Source organism: Bombyx mandarina, chromosome 02 (genome assembly GCF_030267445.1).
Source record: "Bombyx mandarina strain Sakado chromosome 02, ASM3026744v2".
NCBI lineage: Eukaryota > Metazoa > Arthropoda > Insecta > Lepidoptera > Bombycidae > Bombyx > Bombyx mandarina.
This window is the reverse complement of record NC_143209.1, coordinates 4382391-4404681: the sequence shown is the minus strand read 5'-3', so window position 1 is coordinate 4404681 and position 22291 is coordinate 4382391. Positions and strand designations below refer to the sequence as shown.

Here is a 22291-nt window from a genome sequence, read left to right as displayed (position 1 = left end):
CAATATATTTTGAAATTGCCACAAAAAAAATTTAATTTGGTTTTTATTAAGACGTTTCCCCCTATTTAAATAAATTATTAGCTTGTCGCGAGATTTATCTGTGTATTATAAGTAATATTGTCATAAGTAATCCGGAAGACAAAAAGAATGTGGTTCTTAAAAATTAATTTAATATGAAATTATTTCTTAAAGAATTTACGTATTATAGGGAATAGTGTTTTTGTTGTTGTGTAAGTGTCGTAAGTGTTCTGTAACGTTTATAGGATACATTATATGTATTTCAGGATAACCGCAATACCGAATTATCAAATCATACAAATTATGAGTTAAAATTCCGATTATTATTAATAACAGCGTGACAGCCCTGGTTGTTACTGTACGGCGCCGCGTATCGCTTCATTGCGCGCACTCTTATTCCGTCTATTGCTTGTATCTTTATTTATTCTTCTCACACCGACAGACCGACCTAAGAAACAACCGTCCTTGACCTAAGGGATGTATTCGTATCAACTGTCCCGTGACTAAATCTAACACGTGTTCACAATAGTATAATATCGTTTTTCGCGTTAAAGTTAATCGCATTATTAATAATTGAGCTCATCGTGAGTCTGCACTGCTCCATCTCAACCATCATCATCGTTTGTTAAAGTGTAAATATAAAAAGAAAAGTACTGACTCATTCCTAAGATTGTTTATTATAACTAGTGGTAGTCGAAATTCGACTATAATTAATTGAAATTATAAGTTGGTACACTATTATGCTTCTTTTGTCAAAGACTTATATTTCTATAAATAATCAGAGATTTCGCCAAGACTACACAAATATTATTATAATAAAGACAAAACAATATTTAATCTTTTTTTTAAGGGATTTTATGACCTGGTAACCTTTAAGTCATGTCTTATTTTAATTTATATTCATATTTTTATGAAAATTATATTATGGAGTGAAATGAAATGAAGATGATTAATTTCAGACATTAATCAACTGGGATGAAATTAAATGAGATGATACGGGATGAAATATTGATACTCAGTAAAATGGTGGTCATTTACTAAGATTTTTTCAGTGGACTTTTTGCAGGATCCCGAGAAGTTATGTCCAGCGGCTTTATTTCATTTTCCCACATTTGTGCACTTTCACGGATATTAAACAGGTTATAAACCACCATTATTACACATTTAAACCCGAAGAAACACTAAATACACAAAATAAAACAAATCACACAACTTCACTTCTCGCATTCCCGCCAAAAAGTCCATATTTAATCTATTCTCAATTTGACCACAGACTATAAGCAATAAGAAAAGTTTGACAATAAACAAATAATATGCATGCGTGTTGTGTGTTTCAAATTCATGGCTGTGTGTAATGTTTTTTTTATTGATTTAAAGTTTTTATGCATAATTTAATTTTTTTTTAACATTTTGCACCCCTTCTATAGAGTAGAATATAGATTCTCTATAAGCTTGGGAAATTTCGTACCCCGTCCGCGCAAATATAAAAAGGGGTACAAAGTTTTAGCTTCACGTATTTATATATAGATTTATAAACAATCTTTCAACTTTCAATATCAACCCTTAGGATGGAGGCGATAGTAGAAGGGTGAGGCTAGATACGTTTTGTTCAAACAAAACTATAGCCTTGCTTGCCTGAAATTGCGTTAAAATAATATAAACAGAGAGCTATGTTATAGTAGTTCACATTAAGATACCCTCGCAGATGCCTAATGCGGTTCTAAATATTTGAGAAAAAAGATAGTTTAAGCTCAGTCGACGGCGCTGTACTGGATTCTTATATATCGCTTAACTTCCTCGGCTTTTTAACGAACAGACCACTTGTTACTGACAATACCAGTTTATTTTATGACGTATTTTAATCGGTTTACTACTTGCGAAGTGCGAGGAAATGGGACAAATCCACCGAACGCCGACTTCGATTCTCGGCTTCTGCGCAATAATTTCATTGAAGTCTCAGTAACTTCTCGCCTTTTAATTAAGAGTTAATAGAACGACTATGTTAACTAAGCGGTTAAGTATTCAATCTTTCTTATACTTTTAAACGAGCAATTCTTGTATATATATAATCTGAATCTCGGAAACGGCTCCAACGTTTTTCATAAAATTTAGTATACAGGGGATTTCGGGGGCGATAAATCGATCTAGCTACGATTTATTTTCAGAAAACGTTGTTTTATTCGTGTTTTCAATAATCAACTCTTCCCGACATCTATTGGTGAATAATAATACTATTTTTCTTAATTGAGGGCAACTAACCGCTTTAAAGACACAAGATGCTATCAAAAATAAAAATCCTATAATATTCGGTCATAATAAAATTCTATTATATTCGGTCATCGTCTAGTGGTCTTAAAAGAATATAAATCTTTTCTTTACAAACGTTTTGAAGTTTTTTTAAACAAAATGAAGCGAATAAGGAGAATAAGGACGCGCTATTGAACGATACATTGTTTCATTCCGTCTCAGTGGTCGTGTGCCGTGCCTATTGTATGAGTCGCGTCTCGTGCGCCCGCGGCTTGCTATTTATCTTCACGAACGTAATAAAAGTGAGAGGTGAGCAGAGATATAAACATTCCAACGCACATTCGGTTATAGACGTCAATTAGTGTATAATAACAATAATATTAATATAACTCTTTATTTAACACCACACCTACAGAGTAAGCATATAAAACAAATAACAGACGGTGACATAAATTGGCGGCCTTATCGCTGAAAGCGATCTCTTCCAGGCAACCTTGCAGGGAGAGGAATAAGCAAATTGGACGGTGCTATATTTTAATAAATTTAAAAATATATACTTATACACACATGTGAAATATAAATACAATATATACAAGTGTGTAGTGTAGTGTGTGCGTAGTGTGTTAGTGTATAATGTATTCATGGCCTTCTTAGTATTGTCGGACCCCGTAGACATAACGAGGTGAATACCACCATGAGAACGATGTTATACCGGCCGTCCTAACCCTTTGATTGGAGCGTAGGAACCCGTTCCGGTACGAGCTCACACTACCCTTATTACTGGTGGTAGGACCTCTTGTGAGTCCGCGCGGGTGGGTACCACCACCCTGCCTATTTCAGCCGTGAAGCAGTAATGCGTTTCGGTTTGAAGGGTGGGGCAGCCGTTGTAACTATACTTGAGACCTTAGAACTTATATTATCTCAAGGTGGGTGGCGCATTTACGTTGTAGATGTCTATTACCACTTAACACCAGGTGGGCTGTGAGTTCGTCCACCCATCTAAGCAATAAAAAAAAACCCCTTGACACCAGTTGGATCGTCCATAGTGAAACCATAAAATATTAGCGATGCGTTTGATGGAATACATTCAGTTCGCTGTATCTAATCCGTCGGCCATTGACACCTCGACGTGAAAGTTGATTAATAAGCATTTTGTTTTAAAGTTTTCCTCCGCTTCCAGAATTGTTTTAACGATTTTCATGGAACTGGCACCTAATGTTGTTTATGTGCATCTGTCGACGATGACAATTGCAATGAAAGTATACTGGAGGTTAAAAATTGGACGTAGCCTGCGGTTTCAGCCACGTTCTGATCGTATTAGTTGAATATTTATATTTTTGTGCGCATCATCACAACGAGAGGTGTTGTGAGGTTATTGTAATTCATAAATTTTTTTTAATTATTATTATTGTATTCCATTTTCGAGCCGATGAATTGTCAATGCTATGTACGCCATTGTTGTCACATGCATCGGGCCATAAATTAAATATTTTAAATTTATTTTTAATGTTAGATGTTTGTGATGTGGCAGTACTTATTTAAATAAATAAATAAATAAAGGATTTATTTATAATCGCAAATATAATTTAAACTAATATTTTAGAAAACAACATGTTGATTAGCGGTTAAATGCGGCAGATATATTTTACAATTAATGGTACAAGAAGACATAGACTGGTGTCGTAGTGGAAACATCTCGTGACTTCCTCCGCACCGGTTTTTACTCAAGGATGCGTCATCAACTGAAATATACGTCATTCTTCGTTGGATGCAGAGAGACTACCAATCGCACAGTCCACGTCATTACGGATCCTCCTGATCCATTAACGCTGCTTTTAGGCACCACAAGCACCGGTCACCGTCCTCGTCGAACCCGTCGCTTGCGACGAAGGGCTCGACGAGCGAATTAACCCATAGATACAGCTCACAGAGTTTCTCGCCGGATCTTCTCAGTGGGTCGTTTTTCCGATCCGGTGATAGATTCTGCGAAGCACTGCTCTTGCTAGGTTCAGTGTTAGCATCACTCCGGCTTGAGCCCCGTGAGCTCACCTAGACACGTTAGGGCGAAGCTGATATAGCCCCTCAAGGTTATCAGCATAGGTAGGAAAAAAAAGTAATCGCACACATTGAAACAGTTCTAGCTCTCATCATTCTAGACGTCTCGTCAATTTTACTGTCTCGTTTAACAAAAGCTTCTCTTTGTTTCCAGGTGGCCCAAAACGGGCTTGAAGTATTGACAGTGTTAACGGAACGACTCGGCCAAGACTTCTCACACTTCGTGCCTACCGTCTTGCCACATATTATTGACAGGTACAATATAGATATGTTAACCAGTATTAAGTGTCCCTTGACAGTTTTCGAATTTGATTTATTTTTAATTAAAATCTTCAAATATATATTTTTTACGCAATACTCGAAAGTATAAATCTAGTAAACTAATAAAAAAGCAAAGCAAACCAACATAAATAGTTGGTTTTTCTTGCAGACCTTCACAATGACCCGCAACGTTTCTGCCACAAATATCTTTGACATTCATATTCCTTAGGATGAAACTATAATCTATATTTTCTCTATATATAAAAATTAATTGCTGTTCGTTAGTCTCGCTAAAACTCGAGAACGGTTTGGCTAATTTTGGTCTTTAATTATTTGTGAAAGTCCAGAGAAATTTTAAAAGGTAGTTAAATATGAAAATGCTTGGAAATAAATAAAAATAACAATTTTGTTTTTCATTTGATGTGTCCCCCGTCGGACGGATTCCTTTTGTTTGTTTTAAGTTTATTTTATACAAAAGTTTAGGTCTTTTGATTTATCGATTGAGGCACTACGAAGTCTGCTGGGTCGGCTAGTTTAATATAAAAAAGAATTTGTGGCTTTTGTTCGGGTTCTATGCGTTCTCGTAACATTCATCCGATGCAGTGGAGACGTTTAGACGCAGCGTCTTAATACTGGTGGTAGGACCTCTTGTGAATCCGCACGGGTAGGTACCACCACCGCGCCTATATCTGCCGCGAAGCAGTAACGGATTGAATGGCGAAGCAACCGTTGTACTATAATCTAATTATACAAAAATAAAATGTAAAACTGTTTGTTTATTATACATTACCTCACATCTCTTAACCGTTTGCCTCATTGGGGTCCTTTAATATAAAAAGCCTGCTATATCTACTTGCTCCTGGCTCAAGGCTTATCATCTCAATCTTCATTCACAAGATTGTGACGCTTACTGATTGCTCACACAGTGATCATCCAATTCATATGTGCCTTCATTTTAAGACTATCAAGTAAATAGAACATCTCAGACAACAGGAAGTGACTTCACTGTTTGCTAAGCTTCATTGTCTTGTATTGATGATGTGTAATAGAGCGTGGTGGGCTCTGCTATAACATTATACATGCTAGTGAGGTTATAGTCGCGAAGTACTTACTATATGACATACCTCCAGCCAATGGTTGAATTGTTTCACCACCACAAACACGAACCAGGAGACATTCGGTTAATACATATATCTATATATTAATTCGTGAAGCAAAAACTTTGTATCCCTTTTTACGAAAATTGCGCGGACGGAGGAGTATGAAATTTTCCACACTTATACAGAATATAGAGAAGAAGTGCACAATGCTAATATTTTTTGTAAATAATGCATAAAAGATACATTAAATCAATAAAGAAAACATTACACACACTACGTACCATGTATTTAACGCACACACGCATGCATACTATTTATTGTCAAATTTTTGTTCTTGACGTCTGTTGTCAAATTGAGAGTATGTTAAATATTGTTTGTCTTTGTTAATATATATTTTTTACAGTGAAGTCTTGGCGAAATTTGTGATTATAGAAGTATAAAATACAATCTTAATAGTGTACAAACTTACAATTCCAATTAATTATAGTCGAATTTCGACTACTGCGGGACCACTAGTTTGGTATAAATGGTGTTAATACAGTTAGCGTCAATAAATGAGTCGTATAATTGGACACAAACAACTTTGAATGTATATGTTACGGTAAATGTACACTTTTGGGAAATGTACACTTTTACCGGTAAATGGGCACATTTGCCAAAAAGTTAGGTATATGTGAACTGAATATACCTAATGTATATGTACATTTCTCGGCAAATGTGTACTCTTGCCTTCATGTTTTAAGAAAAGTTGGAATGTTGAGTATTGCGCATGCGCACCACATTACTAGCGCTTGTGATTTCATATGCTAGTAATTTACCAAAACGACATGGTCATTGTGAATTCAATGTACATTTCCCTTCTATGAAATTGTAAATGTTAGTTGAATGCACATTACCCAAACGAGGAGGCGAATGTGCACATTTACCGGAAAATGTGTACATTTGCCGCAATATCTATTTTTACCGTAACATGTACAAGGTATAGGTGATAGAGCATGTTGTGATGTTGCGAGGGTTTGCAGCGGCCACTGTCCTGCTTATTTCGATGCCAGCGCAGTGAAGCCGGCTCAGGAAGGTGGAAGATCTTCTTCTCTTTCTCCACCTTATCCCACTAGGTGCGGTCGGCACAGCAATTTTTTCTCTTCCATTCTCTTTTATCAGCCGTCATCTCAACACTCACTCCTCTCTCTCTGTCATATCGTCATTCACACACTCCATCCTTGTCTTCTTCGGTCGACCTCTTCTCCCTCTGACCTTGCACTACCATTTCTATACATCTCCTAGTCACATGCATCTCCTCTACGCATTACATGTCCATACCACGCTAGTGGAAGATGCAGTGAATAAAGTGAGCTTATAATTATTGTGTATGCGAATGAGGTTTAACCAATGTGTTCCAGGCTAGCGGACACGAAGGAGTGCGTGAGACAGGCGGCCCGCGCGTGCGTCGCGGCGCTGGGGGAGAGTCGAGCGGTGCCCCCCGCGCGCTGCTGGCACGCCTCACCCCCGCGCTCTCCCACAAGGCGCCGCACGCCCGCGAGGACGCGCTGCGCTGCATACACACCCTGCTGCACACGTAATGTCTACTACACTATGTACACTATAACCATTGTGTACTTATCACATTATTAATGACACATTTTTTGTTATTGCTTTAACTGTTCGTCTCACCTGCTGATAACTGATGACCGGACCCCATAGACATCAAGGACGAGTATCCCTCTATGGTCTCTTTAGAACATTAGGTTAGGAAGGAGAAAAAAAGGTAATTGATTACAATGACAATTGGCTTGTCTTATCCTTTAGGTCACAACGCCCTCACGCGATTTAACTTCGTCCGCTCTTCATTCGAAAACTGCTGTTAGATCGTGTCGGGAGCTCCATACGCCGCCCTGTCTTTCTGCAACGAATCAACTAATCCTCTGACACAGTATGGAGACGCTGCGAGGCTATGCTAATGTAATAAGCACGTGTGGCTGGTTGTCGGTTCACAGACACGGCGCCGTGGAGCTACAGCTGCGCGCAGCCGTCCCCAACATCGCGGCGCTGGCGGCCGACCCCAGCGCGGCCGTGCGCGACGCCGCCGTGCAGCTGCTGGCCGACATGTACCGACACGTCGGTGAGTCCTATCGCCCCTCCTCCCAACCGCCCGCCCCCCGCCCGCTCCTAAGTGAAGCGAGCACGCTACTGCCCCCATTCCACGTCTTAGTGTCGCCCCCTGAACATGTACTTGTCACAAAACTATGTCTTATACTTGACTTAACTAATGGTACTGTATAATTTGTTGGTCATCTTTTTGTACCATTTTATTATTGGTGGAAAAACAGTGGAGCACATGCATACCACTTGTGTACCTCTGATCTCAAACTGTGATCTCATATTTATATTGGTAACTATGTTCTACAGTGTGACCAGAGAGTACTTGCGCCGTTCATTATTATAAATGTTTAAAAATCAACTTCATTATTTTCCATTTAAAAATAATCTAATCTCAGGTTTCTCACGGCTCTTAAGCTAATCATATTTTGGCAAACAAGGGAATCAGTTTTGCATCTCAACGGTGCGCCCGAGAGCCACCGCGAAGTCATCATAAAAACAACACTGATTCATAGACACTGCCTTTAGACATTCATTCTTTGTTAGTTTCAAATACAATAATAAAATAATAATTGATTGGTGTTCCATAGGCGAAAGATTAAGACAGGATTTGAAGAAGAAAGAATTACTGCCGGCGCAGAAGTTGGCTCTGCTAGAACAGAAGTTCGACGAGACCAGAGAGGCTGGGCTCCTACTGCCTTCAGGTATCTTGTGCTCATTATATTTTAATGCAGCAGTCGGGGAACCGGGGTAAATTACCCCAAATGGGGTAAAATGAAATTTTGGGGGGTAAAAATGAAACTTTTGTGAGTAAAAAGTATTTGAAGTGAAACTTCTTTAGAATCGTGATTGCAAATTCCATGAAACAAAACGAAAAAATTTTTTTTTTTTTTTCAAAATGATCATGTGGGCTTATAATCATAATATGAAAGATGCTAAAAAGAAGCGATCTCGTTTTTTTTGTTCTTCGGCATGGGTAATATCAACTTCCATAGAAATATTTTGGGGTAATAATTAAAAAAGTTACCGCTGTTTTAATGGGTGCATAGAAGCAGACTCGGTCATGGGTGCTGTGAAGCTAAAATATTACTTTTGAACTGTACTCTTCAAATAACAAGAAACTCCAAAGATTTTATGATATTAAAGATATTGAAATGTTCAGCAATTATTTTTTAGCTTCAACATTGGGGCTATCTCTATACAAGGAGCGCATCTCTATAAAGTTGCTGAATAGGTCCAGGAATACATGAATGTCATTGTCAGATGAAAAATGACTTCAAACTATCAGTTATTCTACTTACAGCAGCCTATGTAGTAGTGTTGACCCTTGTTTATCTGCAACACTAATAAACCTGTTGAGTGGTTATAGTAGACCAGACAGGTCACGACGTAATGTCACCCATCAACAAAAGTTGAGGTCAAAATCTCAATTCGATAGCCCGGTTCTTTGTTGAGTATCTCGGTATATTTTTCTAACCCATAGACCCTGTCCAGTGAGTTTCTTGCCGGATCTTCTCAGTGGGTCGCGTTTTCTATCCGGTGGTAGATTCTACGAAGCACTGCTCTTGCTAGGGCCAGTGTTGAACCCTGAGAGCTCACCTACACGTTAGGGTTACGCTGACATAGCCTTTTTTAATGCTAGATGGGTGGATGAGCTCAGAGCCCACCTGGTGTTAAGTGGTTACTGGAGCCCATAGATATTTACGACCTAAATGCGCCACCCACCTTGAGATATAAGTTCTAAGATCTCAAGTATAGTTACAACGGCTGCCCCACTCTTCAAACCGAAACGCATTACTGCTTCACGGCAGAAATAGGCGGGGTGGTGGTACTCACCCGCGCGGAGTCCCAAAGGTCCTACCACCAGTAAAAAGCCTCTCAAGACTGTCAGCTTAGGTCGGACAAAAGGTGCATGCATGCCTCGCGGCGATACCACGCGGGATTGGTAATAGTGTGATGTCTGCAGCCGTGCCGGGCACGGACGAGACGGACGCGTGCCGCAGCCGCCGCGCCGCCACCGCGCCCTCCACCGCGCCAGACTCCGGCGCCTCCACGCCAGGTCTGTGTCCCCGCACTAACCAAGTATGACGCACATCACACCTGACAGTACACAGGGTGTCTCCCAATGGGTTTATTAAGTCGAAACGTGCCCATAGTATTTAAAAATGTAACTCACGCAAAAATCCCAAGTCGAAATTAGTAGTTTTATACAAAGACTAATTATTAATTGTTTCAACTGTTCGATGACAACCCTAAATTTATAGATGAAAGTACTGTTGCACTATTCATTCATATAAACGTGTCAGAACGAGATTAAAAAGTTTCTGCACTAAATTTTACCTGTATTGTAAAGATTAAGCAATAAAAAAAAACGTATCTTTTGTCATGTGGCCAGCCTTATTTTTTGCTACGAACAAAATTACAATACTTTGCGTAAACACAATTCAAGGGCTGGCAGAAGAATAGTTTGTTCGTTTTTGTTGAAACACTCTTTATTCCGAAACTAATTACTTGGGATTACTTTTTTGCGAAACAGATTATCTAATGGAAAGAACACTACCTACAGTTTTCGACTTAATCTACCCTTTGAAGAACACTCTATAATGGTTGTGACTGTATTTTGAGAGCATGTCTCATATTATTCATTTTAATTGGTGATCATAATTTAATTGGATATAAGAAATTCTCGAGATCAGAACCAAAGGGGCTGGTCAACTTGTTTCAAACAATAATTTAGACAATAATTTTCAGATCAATTATTTAAATAAAAATACTTTAAAAATGTTACGTATATAAAGTGCACACTGGAGCCAATTATGTATCTGACCATATGGATCTGATGTCGGGAATTTTTACTGAACCATATAATTTAAAAGTAATGCATTTAAAAATAAAACTATGTCTGAATAATTAAGTATTGGTTAATTTAAATAATACAACATTAAAAATGTTATATTAATGCGTGAGTCATCATATAATGAAACTAATATATATAATTTTCTCTTCACCATGCTTCCGCACCATCGCTCACCGTCGGGACGTGCCGGGGCCGCCGACCACTCACCAACTAAACATTTGAATGCCCATTGAATACACTTTCCTTTCTTGATCAATAATTAAAATTAAACCAACTGCACTGCCCATAAAATAATATATAATTGGTATTTCTCACAAATATTTACTCTTATTAATTTCATAAATATAAATACATATATCAAATGTTCTATCCCACATATTGGTCATTGAATGTCGTCACTGCACACAATGGTTTTTCTCAATCAAATTTACACAATACTACGGAATACTTTTTTTTCATAATCCCCAAATCCACCTTCATGACAATATAACCAAAACAAAAATTATACCCAACTACCCCATAATTATACTGAAATTAATTACAATTATAATTATTACCGATGAACGGCTGAACCCATTATTAAAATAAAATATTCCTTATCTAATTTATACATTACCTTTCCACATTGGTTCATCGTTATTACTGATTCTTCAAACTTGATCTTGACTATTTAACCCACCTCTTTTATATAAATAATCAACAATGCACACCCACCCTATATGCCGAAATACCTCAAAATTTATAACACCACTAAGTAATGTTTTGAAACACCTAACATCTACTTTTTCACCAAACTACTGAAACTGTACAACCAAACACAACAGCATGCGAACCCCCAAAGAGGACAGTTCCGAGGTTGTACAACCTCCCCTCCGCTAACAGGAAGCCACCCCCTCCGGCCAAACTCAATAGCGCTACCAGTGGTAAGTGTGCTGATGGGTAGTTTTAACTTAGTTTGACAAATGTGAGCAAATTAATTGGGAACTTGTTGGGTTCTCCCTTGGGTTGTTGGATTAGGTCTCTGGTTACCTTGACAAATCCAGATTGACAGTTGATTAGCCTTGAAATCCTTATTATACTTTGCGGAAACTCAATAGATTATTGTCAATTTCATATTTAATTTTTTACCCAAACACCATTTCTAATTGATATTCAATTGACACACTGATATCTGTTGATTTGCTTCTATATTTCTTAACAAGGATTGTTATAAAATTGATCTATTGAATCTAAACGCACATACTATTATAACCAGACCAAACTATTTGTTTATGAAGTCTTCCAATCTAATTTTTGGTATAATTGAATAACTCTTATTAGATATTGTGTTTGTTTGTTCTTTAGAAAAAAATGTCATTAAAATGATGTAAATTGAGTGGTACGATGGTCCCCAGTGTCGTCAGGCGGCGGGGAGGTGGCGGGGGAGGCGGCGGCGCGGCGGGGGAGGCGGGGGCGGTCTCCACGTCTGCGTTCGAGGCGGCCTTCAGTGCGGCGCCGCCCCTCGCCGTGTACGGAGTGCGCGGGCTGGACGACACCGTGCGCCTCGCCGCCGCGCTGCTGGGCGACCGCGCCGCCGACTGGGAGAAGCGCGTCGACGCGGTACGCACCACCCGCCACCGCCTCACTGCTTGCTGCGCTGCGAACGACCCTCATCCGCCATCTTGGTTTTCAGTTAAAGAAGATCCGCGCTCTGCTCACCGCCAACGTCCACCAGCAGTACCCCGTGGAGTTCGCTGCACATCTCAAGGATCTGTCCATTCCGTTTCTTGTTGTCATCAAGGACTTGAGGAGTCAGGTATATATTTATTAAAAACCAGCATAGGAAAAATATTATGCAAAATGTATCTAGTGTTTAGTCAATCTAATATCTGATTAATAGCCACACTATGGACATGCGGCTGCTCCCCCCGGGGAATCTAGTTGAGATTTAATATTTCTTTCTTTTCGTAAAGGTGGTGCGCGAAGCCTGCATCACGATAGCCCACATGGCGAAAGTGCTCAAGAATAAAATGGAACAGTTCAGTTTGTACATACTCCAGGAGCTGATCAACCTCATACAGAACGCCGCTAAGGTTAGTACGGAGCTTCGCCACTTTGAGAAGGCGGCACAGCATGAGAACTCTCTCGTCGTGGCCGCTGGAAATTACATAGCCGATCCTGTAGACCGAATGGTAAATAATCGAAGTCGCCCAAACACGTCATTACGGATCCTCCCGATCCATTAACGGCTCGACAAGTGAATTAGCCCATAGACACAGCCCACTGAGCTTCTCGCCGGATCTTCTCAGTGGGTCGCGTTTCCGATCCAGTGGTAGACTCTGCGAAGCACTGCTCTTGCTAGGGCCAGTGTTAGCAATACTCCGGCTTAAGCCCCATGAACTCACCTATATGCTAGGGCGAAGCTAAAATAACCTCTCTAAGGCTCAGCATAGGTAGGAAAAAAAACGGAGCTGTGGCCTGCGGATATGCTGAGATGTAATGTTGTGTTCATTGAGTTTATATGCTTTGATGCCAACATTCAAGGGGCAGGACTTGAAGTGATCCCTGAAGGTGGTGGCAATAGCAACAGGAGGCTGTGGGAGTTAATAATTTGATGTCGACGTCCACCAGGTGGTGTCGTCGGCGGGCACCGTGTGCGTGCAGTACATAGTGTCGTTTGTACACTCACCGAGGCTCATCCCGGTCTTGCTCACCAATTTAACTTCAAATAAATCCAAGGAGATACGTTCTACACTCAGGTTAGTCATTCACTTATTGCAATGTTTCAAATGTTCTGGGACCAATACTCAAAACTCTTTTTCAAACAATTTTCATAAAGCTGTTGAAAATTATGAACGATGAATGATTTATTTTATTTCAGACAACAACAAGTCCACATGTGTACATAGTATCATTGAAACATACTTAAAATTAACAAAACCAATCAAATAAAAAAGATACATTTATTAAAAATAATTATCAGTTGAATACATTTCAAATATTCCATTCAACTGATACTTACTTCGAACCAACCATTATTATTATTATTATTTAGTCCGCAAGTGAACCATGGTACAATGGTTCAAGTACCGACAGTCATAATTAATTATATATTTATTTATAAATGGTTACGTTCAAGTACTGATTGATTCAATGAATATTTTCAGTGAAGTACTAGTCATGATCCTAGAGAAGTGGCCGGCTCAGACCATAGAGAAGCAGCAGCAAAATATCCGAGACGCCATCCGCGTCGCCTGCGTGGACGCCGACAGCACCGCCAGGAACCACGGACGAAGGTTGGACCCAATTTTTTTTCCTACTTAAGCTGATACTTGAGTGGCTATATCAGCATCGCCTTAACTAGTAGGTGAGCTCACGGGGCTCAAACCTGACGACGTTGCTAACACGAACCCTAGCAAGAGCCGTGCTTCTCCAAAATCTACCACTGCATCGGAAACGCGACCCACTGAGATGATCCGGCGAGAAACTCAGTGAGCGTGAATCCGAACACACTGGTGTCACAACTTAAACTTTTTTATTTTATGGTTTTCTTTATGGAAATACTTGAATTTTGTTCTGAAATCTATAAAAACAAGTTTAGTTAAATGTATGAGCGAAGTGTTGTAGCCAAAGACATGTTGTTTCAACATGATTAAAAGGCATCTGTGCATCTGTTTACTGGTGGTAGGACCTCTTGTGAGTCCGCACGGGTGGGTACCAGCACCCTGTATATTTCTGCCGTGAAGCAGTAATGCGTTTCGGTCTGAAGGGTGGGGCAGCCGTTGTAACTATACTGAGACCTTAGAACTTATATCTCAAGGTGGGTGGCGCATTTACGTTGTCGATGTCTATGGGCTCCAGTAACCACTTAACACCAGGTGGGCTGTGAGCTCGTCCACAAATCTAAGTAATAAAAAAAATATATATATATATATATTGAGGTTGTTTCCCCAGAGCGTACTGGTCCTACCAGCGACTGTTCCCTGCGGAGGCCGAGCTGCTGTTCGAGCGGCTGGATGCTGCGGCCCAGAAGCAACTCGAGCGGGAGAGGAACGTCGGCAACGTCGGCAGCCTCGACGGGCTACAGCGACTCGGCACGGGTACGTCACCACGACCCCACCTCACCACGTCCACGACAATCAAAGAACCGCATCAGATTGGATGTTATCTATAGCACAAATTAGCTATAGATAAATAGATAACCGAAAGCGATCTCCCGGCGCCGGGTGTCAGGCCTCATACTGTACACCGTAGGGTCCGTGGGTACACTAGAACAGAGTGGCTGGCTTACATGTCACTGCCCCGGTATCTCAAATGTACAAATAGTAAAATATAAGATATTTAGCTAAAAGCTGCCAGAAGTGGCATATGCGCATACAGCAGTGCTCGATGATATATTACCGAATACCTTTGTCAGCATAATTCGCGTGACGGGTTAACTTTATTTCTACAAATCGCACGATCAACAACCGCGTCATAACATTAAATTTCTTTGATTTATTTAATATTTTAACAATAAACATTTTTAAGCAACATAATCTTTAAATAACAAACTCACACCGCACTCTACATTTTGGTCCTTCGAACCGCAACCTACAAGCAGAATCCATTAAACCAGCTTAGAGAGCCTGTGTCGTGCGGTGCCTCCGTGCTAGCTGACGGTTGTTGTGACGTTGCAGAGAGGAGAGCCGCCGCCTGCAGCCCGCGCAGCCCGTCGGCCAGCGTGTCAGGTGCGGAACGTGTGCTCCCCGCTGTCCCCCGCGCCGGACGAGCTCGCGCCCTGAGCCCAATGTGCGCGCGCGGGCTCGTCCTGCCACACACTGTGCCACTGGACCTTTGCCATTATGAGCATCTTTAGTTCATTTGCTGCAATAACACTAAATGTCTCGTGAAAATAATACACTAGAAATAAAATGAACTTCAGATACAAATAGTGTCTATGTATAAATATGGGTGTCGGTTTGTACAATATGTAACTAGAAATTGAATTGTTAATTAATGAAAATGAAATTATAAATAAATCAAAACCTATGTCTTGTTCATATTTTAAATTTAATGTTCATTTAGAATTATTCATTACAAACACACATCCATAAGTCCAACGTTCGACCCCCCAATTGTCATGTCAATACATTAGAACTAGTTATTCTGGAATATACAACTTCATCATCGCAATGTCAAAAGCCAACCGACGTTGCATTGATGTTAGTTGTCACCAATCGTAGGAGTATCTCTCCAATATACTTGTAACATATCATTACATATTATTATGTATCCTAAGTGATGCGACCTAACTGGAATTATCTTTCTTTGCACGCTTACTATCGGATGTTGTATGGGTATGATAACTACATGATAGCTTCCACTGAGAATTTAGTGTCAAGTTTGAACAGAAGTCACTCCCTGAGGAGACGACGAGCCTCCCAGGACAGAGTCGCGGTCACACAGATCCCCGTCGCCCTGCGAGGTAGGAGCCGGCGCCGCCCCCCTCCCGCCCCCCGGCCGCGCGGGGCGGGCGGCGGGCGCCGACCCCGCGCCCCCCACCGTGACGTATATTCCGCTCCCCCCGCAGCCCCGGAGCGCGGCGGGCGGTCGGTGTCGGCGGTGGACGCGGCGGCGGCGCAGCGGGCCCGCGCGCGCGCGCTGTACTCGCACATGGGCCGCACGCGCACGCACGCCGCCACCGCCAGCCTGCGTGAGTACCCGCCCCGCAGCACGCCTTAGCTCCAGTGAGGTGTTTCTTGAACTTCATGAAGTCTGTCACTTTCAGTTTATTGAAGACTACAAGAAAGCCCTGAAGAATTTATGATTTTAACTGTACATTTTAACATTGTTAAATGTAAATATGTGAAAAATAAATGTGTAATGTCTTTGTTTCGTTGCTTCACCTGAAGAGGGAGAGCTGGCGCAGCAAGGTATCTAGAACAATCTGTATGATTTTAATATAATTTGCGAGTGTAGTTCAGCGCAACATTAAGTGAAGCTCGGCGTGAAAAGTCTGCAATTGTTAGTAATTTGTTAAAAATATTATATACATGTAACTCGAGCACTCGTGAACACACATCTGGAATTACATAACAAAAAATAATCTATTCAGCACTGGTACCTCGAGGCTCCTGCGTCCTCACCTGACCAGGCCCGGTACCAAAAACATTTACAAAAAATCTAAACACAAAACTATCTCGCTTGCCTTGGTCGCACGACAATGTAATTTGTCATTTGAAATGTCTGCATCTGTACGTAGCTCGAGCGAAGAGATCTCCGGTGGGCGCAGCGGCCGCCGTCCCGCCCAGCCCCGAGCGCGGCGCCGGCCGGTCGCGCTCCCGGCCCGGCGTGTCGCAGTCGCAGCGTGAGTGTCCGCGCCGCCGCGCCCCTCCCCCAACCCCCCTCCCCCCGCGCGCGCTAACCGAGCGTCTGTCCGCAGCCACGTCGCGCTCGGCGTCCCCGTCCGGCCGCGCGCCCGGCCCCGCCTCGCTGCACGCCGCGCGCCGCAGACCCTCCGGCATCCCGCGCTCGCTCGCCGGCTCCAGGGAGACCAGCCCCACCAGGTACATACATTCCCCTTCTATACTAATATATAAATCAACAGTGGTTTTTACGGATGTTCCGTTATAACTACTGAACCATGCATCCGATTGACTTGAAACTTGGCATCCATGTAGAAAATACATGTTGGACTCCCTACACCAGTTACGGGGGCGTTAATGATGAGAATCTTTGTGGGGGTGAGAAATAATAATTTAAATGCCCAGCGAAGCGGACGGGTACGTACAGCTAGTTGCTTATAAAACCAAAACAACTTACGACTCTTTCTTATTACCAAGCCAATAACCACTGTCCAATATCGCGTGCAATACGGTTCAGTGAGTGAGCAGTGAGCGTGTACAGGAGCGGCAGATCGAGCAGCGGGGTGAGACGGCGGGAGTCGATGGAGAGGACGGCGCCCAGCCGCGCCCCGGCACACACGCTGCGCCTGCTGCAGCAGACCAGGGACGCCGAGGCCGCGCTCAGGGTACGGACGCCGGACGTGTGCGGAGCTGTGTGCATTCTTTCCTTAAACTCTTGACCTTAGTACGATATCTCTAACACAGAGTCCAGAGGACAGTTCAGCATGCGAGGGCGGGAGAGGAAGGGACGACGACTCCGAAGCCTCCAGCGTTTGTTCCGAGAGGAGTCTAGACTCGTACAGGAGACACGATGTAAGTAACCTCTATTAATTAATAGCCTGCTCGATGCTGGCATCTAAGGACCCAAAGCAGACGATACGATCCGTCTGACGCTTGTCTAGGCGGAGTGACAGCGCCACACTGTTGCAAACTGTTGAAGAACATTAATCCACATTTTGTTGGGTCGTAACAAAACAGTAAACAAATAGGAATGCTTTCAAACACGAGGGCCTGCTCCGGCCTCGTCACTAACGTCCAGTGTACTGTTACAGAGCATGTCGTGGTCGGGCTCCGGGACGCGCCTCGGCTGGGAGGGCTCACCCCCACCTCCTCCGCCGGCCGATGACATCATCGTGCTGTGCTCTTCCACGCACTGGACCGAACGGAAGGATGGACTCACACATCTTGTAATATTAGTCTCTTTAATTTGTACAAATTATAATTTCGGCATTATCGGTGTTCCGCGCGTTCAGGTGCCGTACGCGTGTAGGCTGGCTGCCTGTGGTCCGCGGTCGTCACTGCGAACGGCGGTGGGTTAACGTTACGTAAGATAAGTATGAACGTGTGAGTAGCGTCTACCGTCAGCCGAGCAACCTGCCGCCTCGTATTACCTCAAAAATAAACACATCTCCTTATATTAAAACATTAACTAAAGAAATTGGGAACCATGACGTCACAAGTCGTAGGAGCGTCGGCCGGTGTCCCCGCGAGCTAACATCGTCCACCTTCCAGGCGAACTACCTCAACAGCGGGCGCCTGCTGACGGACGAGCAGCTGCGGCGCCTCACGGAGCTGCTGAACAAAATGTTCGTGGACGCTCACACCAAGGTGTTCTCCCTGCTGCTGGACGCCGTCTGTGAGCTGCTGCTCGTGCACTGGCAGCAGCTCAAGGACTGGCTGTACCAGCTCATGTTCAGGTGGGTGCTCACAGAATGCTACCAATGCAGAAAGAGATAGTGATGTGTCTAGTGTCCTACAAACGTTTTACCGAACTAAGAGATGAAAAAAAATTAGTTCAATCCAGGAGTCATTCTAAAAGTTTGTGGTTACTCTAAGATGTATTTATAAAATTTGCGAAAAATAACTAATGCAAAGTCTTCTTAAAAAAACGTCGTGTTAATTCCAGACTACTGATGAAACTCGGCACTGACATCCTTGGCTCGGTGCAGAGCAAGATAATGAAAACACTAGACGTCATACACGAGTGCTTCCCCGCTGAGCTGCAGCTACACAACATATTCAGGTACCGGTACCCCGCCCCCGCGCCCCGGAGCAGCACCAGCAGCACTCTGCAGTCTCAACACTGTCGGTTCGGTCCCCGCAGGTTCCTGTCGGACGGCGCCGCGGCTCCCCCCGCGCGCACCCGCGCCGCCGCGCTGCGCTTCCTGGCCGAGCTGGCGCTGCACTACTGCACGCCCGGCGCGCTGGCGCTCGCGCTGCAGGGTCCGTATGCGAGCGCTCCACCGCCACCCCGGTCGCCCCCCCCTCTAACGCAGCGCGCTGTGTCCGCAGGCGGCGGCGGCGGCGTGGCGGGGCGCGGCGTGGCCAAGGTGTGTGCGCTGGCGGCCGACCCCCGCGCGGGCGACGTGCGGGCCGCCGCGCGCCGCGCGCTCGCCGCACTGTACGACTGCAGCCCGGCGCACGTACGTACCCCCCCCCCCCCTCCTCCAGCACCACCCCCCGCCCAGCGACGCGCTTGCCTCACTAATGTCTTAATGTTACAGTTCACAGCCTTGATGAGTGAGCTCCCGGCGGAAACGCAGACCTTCGTCAACGGTATAGTGCAGCAACACGTCAGAAGAACATCTAGCAGTAAGGCCAAATCTATAAATTTATCACTTATTGCATTAGATATCTATCTCTGTTTCATATCCATTTAAACATTTAAAACTTACCACATTCCGAAGCTTAGTTACTACATCAAGGAAAAAATTCCGATCACCGTCCCCGTCGAACCCGTCGCTTCCGGCAAAGGGCTCGACAACTGAATTAACCTATAGACACAGTTCACTGAGTTTCTCGCCAGATCTTCTCAGTGGGACGCGTTTCCGATCCGGTGATAGATTCTGCGAAGCACTGCTTTTGTTAGGTCCAGTGTTAGCATCACTCCCGGTTGGAGTCCCGTGAGCTCACCTACACGTCAAGGAGAAGCTAAAATAGCTTCTCAAGGCTATCATCGGCACAGGGGACCAAAACATACCATAGCCCGATATGGTTTTCAAGACCTCTGGTCTTAGATAGGATAAATACTCAGTTCTGATGATGTATCGGCGAGCTAATGTCTGCCCGTTCCAGCCGGCAGCGACAGTCCGCTGCGCACGGCCAGCTCCGCGTCCAACAACGAGGACGTCCTCTCCCGCATCAGGAAAACGACGTCGGAGATACACTCCTACACCGCGCACCATTCTAACGGTAAGGGATCCACCGCGCGCCCGCAGGCGTGCAGCGTGCAGCGTGTGGCGTACTAACGCACTGTGTAATGTTGCAGCGGAGTGCGGCAACTACACATCGAGTAAAGACTCCGGTATCAGTCAGATGTCGGACCTCACGCTGGGGAACAAGGGGCACAACGGAGTGCCTAATGGTCATGCGTGAGTATTTTCTTGTCTTTGGTTTTGTAGCTCTGATTAGTATTCCGTCGCCTTTAGGGTTCGTGTTTTTGAAGTGAAAACTTCTTTAGAATCGTTGTGATTTCAAACCGGATGCAACGGAAAAAACGACAGGTAAGAGACACAAATACAAAAATGTGTAGGATGAAGCCAGCAAAGAATGAGACAGAAATATACATACTATTTAATACAGCGCCATCTGTGAGATTTTTTAATACTAACGTGTGTATGAAAGCTCTTGTAGTGAATTTTAATTTAGGATTATACGTGAAATTAAAATATCAATTCACAGAGGGCGCTACCTTACAATTATTTACTAATGACAACATTTTACATATACTTAAGACGTTTAGGATAATTGTATTTTAATTTTGGAAGGTTTCACTTCTACCACGTGTGAATTGCACACATTTTGTTTTTTTTTTATTGCTTGGATGGGTAGATGAGCTCACAGCCCACCTGGTGTTAAGTGGTTACTGGAGCCCATAGACATTTACAACGTAAATGCGCCATCCACCTTGAGATATAAGTTGTAAGATCTCAATTATAGTTACAGCGGCTGCCCCACCCTTCAAACCGAAACGCATTACTGCTTCACGGCAGAAATAGGCGCGGTGGTGGTACCTACCCGTGCGGACTCGCATGAGGTCCTACTACCTGTAAAAGAGTCCGTAACACAGAATATATCATAATTTTCAACTTTAAACAGAGAGGCAATAGGACGTGCCGCTTCAGCAGACAGCTCCGAAGAGGCGAACAGCACTAAGGAATCGTCACCCATCCCGGGACACAACCGGCTCGACTACCAACTGCAACACGGGTGAGTGGTGGCCTCCACCAAACCTTGGCTCGGTCGGTCTAGGCCAGCTTAAACAAGCACTTCAACTTATTTTGTCAATAATTAATAAGAGCAAAGAGACTTAAATATTACCATTTGATCGACTGTCTGTGTGTCTCCGACTTCATTCACAACTCGCGCGGATACCTTGATACTTTGAAGTTTTTTTATGAATGTTTGGAAGCTGTTTGATCACGTGTAAGATTAAATTTCGATGTGAAAAAGACTTTATTGTTGTGAGCTGTTACAGTAGGGTCTGTGTTCTTGCCCACCGATGGATTGTTGCAATTCTGAAAAACAATGTTTGGTAACATGATGTTGTGATGTGCAGGGACTACACCGGCAGTCAACTGGGACGCGACAAGGCCAGGCCCTACGAAGTGGACGAGCACGGATACATCATCACTAAATGTGAGTGGACTCACGGGTGTCCGTGTGGGAGCCGCGCCGGGGGACGCGGGGCCTGTGGAGACCCAGACGAGCGACAGTGCGGGGGATTCCAAACTATAGAATTTGTATTACATTGGTGCTAAAAACAGCTGGCGGCCGGGTCAACGCCCCCACAGTCTCGCATAACGTGGAGAACTGCCCCGTCTTAAATTTTTTTTGTTGTTTAGATGGGTGGACGAGCTCACGCCCCACTTGGTGTGGTGGTGGTTACCGGAGTCCATAGACATCAACAACGTATGTGCCGCCACCCACCTTGAAACATGAGTTCTAAAGTTTAGGTTTAAAAAGTATAACGGCTCCTCCCCCTTCGAACTCACAAGTGCCAACCAGTAATTATGTAAATTATAATTTTGCGGGTTTGATTTGTATTACACGATGTCATTCCTTCGACGTGAAACTCATTTGTAAACATTTGTTAAGTACGTATTTCATTTGACCGCCTGTGGGATTTGAACCCCGGTACAGTTGCATCGCTCAGTACAAATGCACCAGGTGGCCTACTGCGTAGGCTACGACTACCTGCGGGCTCAAAAATGTATGACCGAACATAGTAAAATGATAAGTTCACCCGGAGCCAGATCCTTTGTTGTCCGGGCTGCGTTTACACGACCGAC

The 22291-nt window shown here is 43.4% G+C and overlaps 1 protein-coding gene across 1 annotated transcript in view; it reads left to right on the top strand.

Annotated features, from left to right (window-relative positions):
• Positions 1-22291, top strand: part of chb (CLIP-associating protein) — a 32461-nt gene that overhangs the window by 5984 nt on the left and 4186 nt on the right. The window contains 32 exon segments of the mRNA XM_089733106.1: positions 4475-4575; positions 7082-7152; positions 7155-7257; positions 7676-7800; positions 8369-8482; positions 9745-9837; positions 11460-11558; positions 12030-12041; positions 12044-12234; positions 12308-12430; positions 12588-12707; positions 13246-13373; positions 13782-13910; positions 14569-14714; positions 15294-15344; positions 15974-16081; positions 16187-16309; positions 16509-16529; positions 16859-16963; positions 17039-17162; positions 17503-17626; positions 17706-17813; positions 18053-18187; positions 18513-18697; positions 18907-19023; positions 19105-19223; positions 19293-19423; positions 19505-19592; positions 20076-20192; positions 20269-20371; positions 21099-21209; positions 21559-21638. Of these exon segments, the coding sequence (XP_089589232.1) occupies positions 4475-4575; positions 7082-7152; positions 7155-7257; positions 7676-7800; positions 8369-8482; positions 9745-9837; positions 11460-11558; positions 12030-12041; positions 12044-12234; positions 12308-12430; positions 12588-12707; positions 13246-13373; positions 13782-13910; positions 14569-14714; positions 15294-15344; positions 15974-16081; positions 16187-16309; positions 16509-16529; positions 16859-16963; positions 17039-17162; positions 17503-17626; positions 17706-17813; positions 18053-18187; positions 18513-18697; positions 18907-19023; positions 19105-19223; positions 19293-19423; positions 19505-19592; positions 20076-20192; positions 20269-20371; positions 21099-21209; positions 21559-21638 (3505 nt within the window).